This window comes from Drosophila persimilis, unplaced genomic scaffold, assembly GCF_003286085.1.
Source record: "Drosophila persimilis strain 14011-0111.01,24,50 unplaced genomic scaffold, DperRS2 tig00000431-arrow-pilon, whole genome shotgun sequence".
Taxonomy (NCBI): domain Eukaryota; kingdom Metazoa; phylum Arthropoda; class Insecta; order Diptera; family Drosophilidae; genus Drosophila; species Drosophila persimilis.
This window is the reverse complement of record NW_020825312.1, coordinates 1,108,414-1,115,807: the sequence shown is the minus strand read 5'-3', so window position 1 is coordinate 1,115,807 and position 7,394 is coordinate 1,108,414. Positions and strand designations below refer to the sequence as shown.

At 43.9% G+C, this 7,394-nt stretch overlaps 1 protein-coding gene across 1 annotated transcript; it reads right to left on the bottom strand.

The window, feature by feature from the left end:
• Positions 1–6,983, bottom strand: LOC6595786 (protein embryonic gonad). Its single transcript, XM_002021295.2, has 3 exons — positions 6,669–6,983; positions 2,557–2,634; positions 1–1,413 (listed from the first exon to the last, which is right to left on the bottom strand). The coding sequence occupies exons 2-3, from the start codon at positions 2,632–2,634 to the stop codon at positions 319–321; spliced, it is 1,173 nt and encodes a 390-aa protein (XP_002021331.1). The 5' UTR covers positions 6,669–6,983; the 3' UTR covers positions 1–318.
• Positions 6,984–7,394: the final 411 nt, after the last annotated feature.

The following is a 7,394-nucleotide window of genomic DNA, read 5'->3' as shown; positions in this document are numbered from 1 at the left end:
TTATATTTCTATATATATATATATATTTTTGTTGTATATATAATACGATTGTTCACTCTTTTCTCTTAGCGGCTGTAATTGAGCTAAAAAAAAAATATTGATATTGATATTTGTACATAATTTCACTGGCACCAAAATGATGAAGATGAAGGGGGTTTTTATGGGTAGATTTCTTCTGGTTTCCGTATTCATATACGAGTATCTTAGCGCCCATTTCTCCGTGGTCCTTTCTTCTGCAGGTAAGAATATCTTTTCGAAATTGTTTTAGCACTGGAACGAATTTTCAGGCAATCTCGAATCTCAGATCGCGGCTATCTTTCAGCCCGTTAGGGTTTGGGAGCGCACCAGAGTGAGGTCGAGGGGCGTGGATTTGCGGACAAGGATCGAGGAATCGTCCAGGAAGTGACCGGCCGCTGCAGGCTCGCTCAAACTGGGACTGTTTGAGCCAGGCGCCAAGGGACTGGCTGGATCTGTTCGCGATCTCAGCGAGAGATCGATGGGTTCGTCCAGCTCGGGACTGCTGGCGGCCGGAAATAACAGTTCCGCCTTAAACTGGTCCTTGAAGATGGGCAGTGGGGGCACTCCGGCCGCGAGCAGCACTGGTGGCAGGTGGCTGAACGGGGCAAAGGAGCTGTATAGCGGCTCCGAGTGACTGCGGAAGATCTCGAGCAGCTCCTGATGGCGCTGACGCTGCTGCTGCGCAGCCAGATCTGCGTCCGGCTCGGAGGTGGCGGGGAATGGAGGGCAACCCTGCCGCTGGCCCAGCTTGGGCATTGATGCAGCGGTGCTGATGACGCCCGTGGTGTTGCCACTCAGCACACTGGTGGCACCATCCTCGTTGGGATCGCCGGCCGATGATGCGCCGGAGTCGCTGGGGGTGTTACTCAGGCGGGATTCCAGCTTCAACTGCCGCTGCTGGTGCTTTTGGTGCTGCTGGCGATCGTTGAGATATTTGGCCGCCTGCAGGAATCCGGGCAGGCTAGGAGAGGCTGCGGAGGAGGTGGCTCCCGCCGCGCCCACTCCCCCCATTGTGGGGGAGCTGGAGGTGGCTGACTTGATGCAGGGATTCGTTTTGTCCTGGTAGGTCTGCCGCGCCTGATGGCTCGCCTGCTGCAGGCGCGCGAGCTGCTCCAGATTCGCACTGCTTACCCCACCGACCCCCCCTGGTCCGCTACCAGCAGTCCCGCTGGCTGTACCCGCCGTGCTCTGCTGCTCCTGCAGCAGGCAGTGGATCTTGAACCAGTTGGAGCGACGTCCATAGCGGGAGCCACTCTTCGACATCCCCACTAAGAGGCACTTGCGCAGGCGACACGCCTTGCAGGCCGTGCGGTTCTTCTTGTTGATCACACAGTCCCCGTTGTGCTTGCAGCCGGCTATAGCCGCGATGTTGTTGTAGGTGCGCCCAAAGAAGGACTGCAAAAGGCGGGAAGAGAAAGATTTCAGATGAGTATCCTGTATCTAGACAAACGGGTGTATTCTGCGACGAGTGGAGACTTGTGAACTACTTGTCCGATCTTTTTCATACCCAAGACCAATGTGTAAGATATGTCTCTAATGACCCATGGACTGCAAAACTCTTCCCAAGTAGTAACCGAGGATTGCCCAAGCTATAGAGTAGTGTTTTTATAGAGAAGCGTTCTTTGTCAGACTGCTCCTGATATTGCTGGCTCTGTAGGTCATCTCAGCTGAGCAACTGGCTAACAACATTTTAACAATGGATGTCACCTCTTTACCTCACCTCTGTGTGTGTGTGCACCTGTCTACCGCTGTCGAACTTGCCTCAATTATCAAATGTGCGTTCATAATGTGCCCAACTACTGATGGGGCACGCCACAAAGAAGGAGCAGCATAGATACGAATAAATCTTCATGCACCATTTATTGTATCGCAACTGATTTCCATTGTTTCGGGGCTGGTGCTTGGGGCTGGGGCTGAGGCTGGTGCCGTGCCGGGTGCCGACTCATGGCGGAGTTGATTTTGAAGTTCAACTCTGAGTGGAGTTGAGCCACGTTTGATGGGTGTCTGGGACCTTTGTTTCCGAATGCGCTGACTCATCTAATATGCATGTAATTTTTATTTGATTGACTGCAGTTTACATTTGTGCTCGCCTTGAAGCTTACCTATCTCTACATATATATACTCATACTCCTACTTGTATTCGTATTCGTGTTCGTACTCGTAGTTGTAGTTGTAGTTCCCGCTCTCCCTGATAACTGCTCTAAATTTTGCAGAAATTTTCCCATGCCATTTGAAGGCTTTTGCTTTGTGCTGAGGTGCGCACACGTATCTACTTAAAGTCAATTAAAAATCGATTAATCTACCGAATTGAATTTTAATTATAGTAATAATGTTTTCGATTTGATGGAAAGTAAAAGCCAAAATCGAGATCATTTTTTGCACATTTTGTCGACTTGTTTTGTCTACGAAATGTGCGAAATAGCAGCACCCATCTTTCTCACAATTGTCTCGGGTAATCCCCATAAAATATCCATTTGGGAGAGATATTTTTCAACTAATGGAAGGAATGGGAATAGAAACGGGAACGGGAGTACTCACCTTACAGCCTTCGCATGTGAATGCCCCGAAATGAAAACCAGCCGCCGGTTCGCCGCACACTTTGCACAGCTGGTTCATCTGCAAAGCGAATGTAATTGTTTCTAAGTTAAAGCACAGATTTTAAGTCAAAAATATATATACTAAATACTAAGGATAAATCATTAATGAGTGGTTTCTAAAGTAAGTATGATTCTTGGGCTCTCAAGAGCTTGTTGCCGAAACTCTTAATTGAAAAACTTCCATCTGTGGCGGCCTCTTCACGATTGTCCTTGTTATCGATGGGATTTTTTCTGCCGACTATTTTTCTTTTTATATGAGTGTATGTCTGTGTTTTTTTTGTTAACTCCTCTCTCAGTTTGACAACAACAAAAAAGAAGCCAAAAGCCACACCAAAAGGCAGCATAGCAGAAGAAGAGCCATCGAAACAGCAACAACCACAGGCATAACCGATGACCCACTGCGTTTCTCTTTACTTTATTTTGTATTCTTTTTCATTTTTGAATTCTCTTCTTTTTTTTGCCACAGGTCGTGGATAGAAATTGAGGTATGCAGCGACCGGTTTGGGCTTGCACCATCAAAGTTTCGGTCGCGGCAATGTCAGACCCTGCACCTCGACTCCACCTCTCTCCATCTCTCTGCGACGGCGACGGCGACCGCCACTGCCACTGCCACTGCCCCCTCTCTTTCCTTTCCCACAGAAGGCTTCACGTTCACACATCTAATGCATGCTGTGACTTGTTTTGCCCGCTCATAAAGCTCTTAAGGTCAAGCAAAAACAAAAGACCGCAACAGCAACAATAACAACGAAAATTACGAAAATTCTACGTCAACTGTTTGATGAGCATGGAGAATGTTGGGGAGGGATCGATTTTGTCATGGATATACTCGTACAATTACAATACATTATAAATTCTTTGACATTTTTTTGGTTGTTAACGCTTCCAGAAACACTTTCATGGACCATCGCAGCTTGGCTATCATTGGATTGGGCTCTGCAGGTCACCAAGGACCCTCAATGATGTACCTACTCTCAATACAGCTGTGCTCGTATCCTTTCCTTCCGGCAAAACTCTCTGCGATACGATTATCCGAGTACGAGTATCTTTCTCCACGATCCTCCCCCATTAAGTACCAACTTTGGCTTGGCTTGCCTTGGCCTGGCCTGACTTGGCTGCTGCTGCTGCTGTAAGACACCAAGATTATCTATGGAGCACAAAGTGTTCAAGAGTTTCAGTTCTGGGTCGCCTCTGAAGCTCAAGCTCAAGCGATTGAAGATTTCTTGTGTCTTCTGTCTGCCGCTGATTTTGCTGCTTTCTGGAAAAGCGCACCGCTGTGCCGAAAATTGTCACGGTTTCGCTCGCGCCTGTCTCCGCTGCGGAGCTGGAGCTCGCTGTGAAGGTGCAAATTTAATGTTTGCCAATTTAGCAAGGCTCTGCTGTCACCTTTGGTGTCCATTAGCGAGCGTTTATATGCAAAGTGCTGGGCATTGGCAGGCTGGCTATGGGTTGGAGGGGCAGCACGGAGCCTGGGGTTAACCATTATCACAGAAGCAGCATCACGTTGTGGCACCACCTGCTGGGCACATTTCTAGTTGCAGTTTGCAGTTGCAGCTCCCTCTGCCACTGTCAGCCCTGCCACTGGGGCCGGACAATGTCAAGATATGGACACCTAAGCGAACACTTGGCCGGAGTGAGGGGTACACCAAGTGGTGAGGTCTGAGGTGGTTTTAGTTCTAAATTAAAGGGAGCATTAAAGCAGAAACTCTGGGATACCCAAGAAAGGAATATCTATGTATATCCTACATATGCATACTTTAATTATTTTCCTACATTCCGGCTTCAACCAGTAATCCAAATTAATACTAATTCCCATTCTGATTGAAGGCCAATATACTATCACACATTTTTTCTAGCAAAGATAAACTAATTTCACGCAAAACCTGTCCTTTAGCGGCTTATCTCTCAATATAATTACAGCAAATTTCCACAATCATTTCTGGCCTTTTTAAGCAAACCGAAAGGAGTGACCACGAAGCGATAAACTGGCAGATTTGTATCCAAAGGCGGCTTCAATCCTTTTGGCACAATCACGATGCTGGCCAAGGCCGCCCGCTTTACAAAACCGGACACAAATTGGGCTCTCAAGAGATTCAAGAGATTTGTCTCGTGCATCCTCCGTTTCCCCCATCAAATAGACAAATACCGATCCAAGTCGTGTACCAGGACACACATACTTGTAGTTCCCATTCCACAAGCCCGACTGCTAATTAAGGTCTTTAAGGAAAAGAGAGTTACACGGGAAGGAGAATTTTGTGAGAGTATTTCTGTGGTTCGGATGGACTTGGTTCATTGTCATTTGTTGGTGGATCTTATTGGGTTCCCTTCGTCTCTTTTTTTTATTGAATTCAACTAGTGGCATTCCAAATTCATAAAGAGATTCCCATTGTTCATTTCTATATCGGACCTAAGCGATCACAAAATAGAAACAATCCCCAGCTGCCAAGCTTATCGATTAAGCCACATTTAAACCAAGATTAATGTTACACATTCGACTTGAACAAACAATTAATTAAAAACTATCCGTATTGATTGTAAGCCAAGTGGATGATTGTTCAGATCTAATCTGCGGAGATCTACAAAATGTTTTCCGAATCGGTGAGGAGAGGAGAGGAGCAGAGAGGAGTCTGATGGGGGGACGACGGGTACGAAGCGGCTTAGACAATAAGAACCAGATCAGTTGAATGTATGTAGATACATTCTCAACAAGCTCATCAAGTTGCTGTTGACAGACCCAAAATGAATGCACATAAAGCAGAAGGATTTTCCTCAATAAGAATAATAAACAACGGGCAAAAAAATGTGTCCTTTAAAGCAAACAAAATGATGGACAATGCCAAATCAGATAAAGGGAAACAAAGGTAGAAAAGGTGTTCAAACAAGCAAACCACGATTGTCTCAAATATTTTGAAGCGGCTACAAAATAGAACAAGAATCAAGAACCCAAAACCCTCGTCTCAGCTCCTCCGTGATCATCTCTCTGGCCAGACAATTGCCGGTAATATGCTTTATTATTAGCCCTGCCAATGGAGTCCACTCCACTGGAGACGGATATTCCGAATATGCAAATCCACTCAGCAGTCACACGCTCTAGTTTGAATTGTCTGCTTCCTTTCGTGGCCTCCCAGCTCGGTTCCCGATCCAGTCCAGCCCCGGTCTCTGGCCCTTTTCTGCTTGATTGCCGACAGCAGTTGGACAATTAAGTGCTGGAATACATCTTCCATCTCCCAGCATCTTCTCTGCCCTACCCCTATTGTAGTAATTTTTTGACACTTATCGCACAAAAGGCAATAACATTATTAATGAGCATGTCAATGAGCTTCTTTTGTTTCGGTTGGCTTCTCTACTTCTCTACTACTCCTTTTTGTTGTTGTTGTTTTTTGGGGCCTACCAAATCTATATTTCTTTCGTTAAGGGCTTATGCAATTTAGAGTGGCTAAAAGGGTAAAGACTTCTCTCCTCAATGGTCCACTTGGCTAGTCTGCCACTTTTTGATGCACTTTGCTTTAATGTATTAAATGGAATATTTAATTTAAGTTCGTTTCTGACACATTTTCAGTTTATTTCAAATTGCATGTCTCTAAAGAATCCTAAAATATTACGTTTCAATCAAGTTGTGCAGGAACTCGAATATATGTGCCGTAATACTTTTTTTTAACATTCATTGACAATCTTATCTGACTATTTGAATTGCTGATAGCCACTTAATTTATTCTATTTATGCAAAATGTATTCAATTTAATTATTATTTTCATTACGACTTATTGGCATTCGTATAGTTTTATACTTTTTAGGTTTTTTTTTTAGCACGTTCCATTCTACAATAAATATTTCCATATTTATTTAACAATAACATTAACATAGTATTTTTTACTTAAAAAAAATAAAAAAAAAAAACATAATACTTTATTTTTGATTATTACATCCATTAAATCTTTGTCTTTCTTAAAAGGATTTTTATCTTTTAAATTTTATATTTGTGATTATTAAATCCATTAAATCTTAAAAGGATTTTTGTCTCTTTAATTTTATATATTTTGTACATTGCGTAGTTACCTTTTTATAGTTGGATATTTCCAAAACTGCATAAATTGTAGATCCCAAAAGGTACACTGCATATATTTATTTATATATATTTGTATATGTTTTTAATTTCACAGAACACTTTGACTGATCAGATTTCCTTACAAACTGGATGATCTCTGCATTATCAATAGATCATATCTGACCATAGCACATTTCATAGCACATTATCTTCAGTGACATCATTGATCCGCCTAAACGGTGATGATATAGCGACGGCACTCGAGAGACTCACTCGCAACACTCACGTGGCGCACATAACGCCGAAGAACTTCGCGATCGACGATGCTTGGCAGCGTGAGTCCAATCCGAGACTGAATCGTCATCGTCGTTCTGAGACTGCGACTGGCCCGGTGTGGCCCTGGCCTCAAAGATCATATCATCACAACCCAACAGTCAGTTCCTGTTTTTCAAACAGCTGCTCTTCTGCTCCTCGGCTCGGCTCTGCTCTGCTCTGCTGCGCTCTCTTTTCTGGCACAGCAAGAGAGAAGAGCACGCTCTCAAGACCCATAGACTAAGAAAAACTTTTCAAAATATTATCCATACTCGAATAGTACAAAAAAAGAGAAAATCTGTAAATAATATTATTTTTTTCGAGAAATTCAATTATTATTCCTACCCAGGCCGAGTTCTAATAAAAATATCACAACGCTCGGAACGGAATTATTTCTGTTATTTAATTATAGGAAAAATTATAAC

Excerpts from the sequence above, each read along its gene's own strand:
- LOC6595786 (XM_002021295.2), bottom strand. The coding sequence starts at position 2,634 with ATGAACCAGCTGTGCAAAGTGTGCGGCGAACCGGCGGCTGGTTTTCAT. Across the intron at positions 1,414-2,556 it reads TCACATGCGAAGGCTGTAAG|TCCTTCTTTGGGCGCACCTA; the intron begins GTGAGTACTCCC and ends CGCCTTTTGCAG.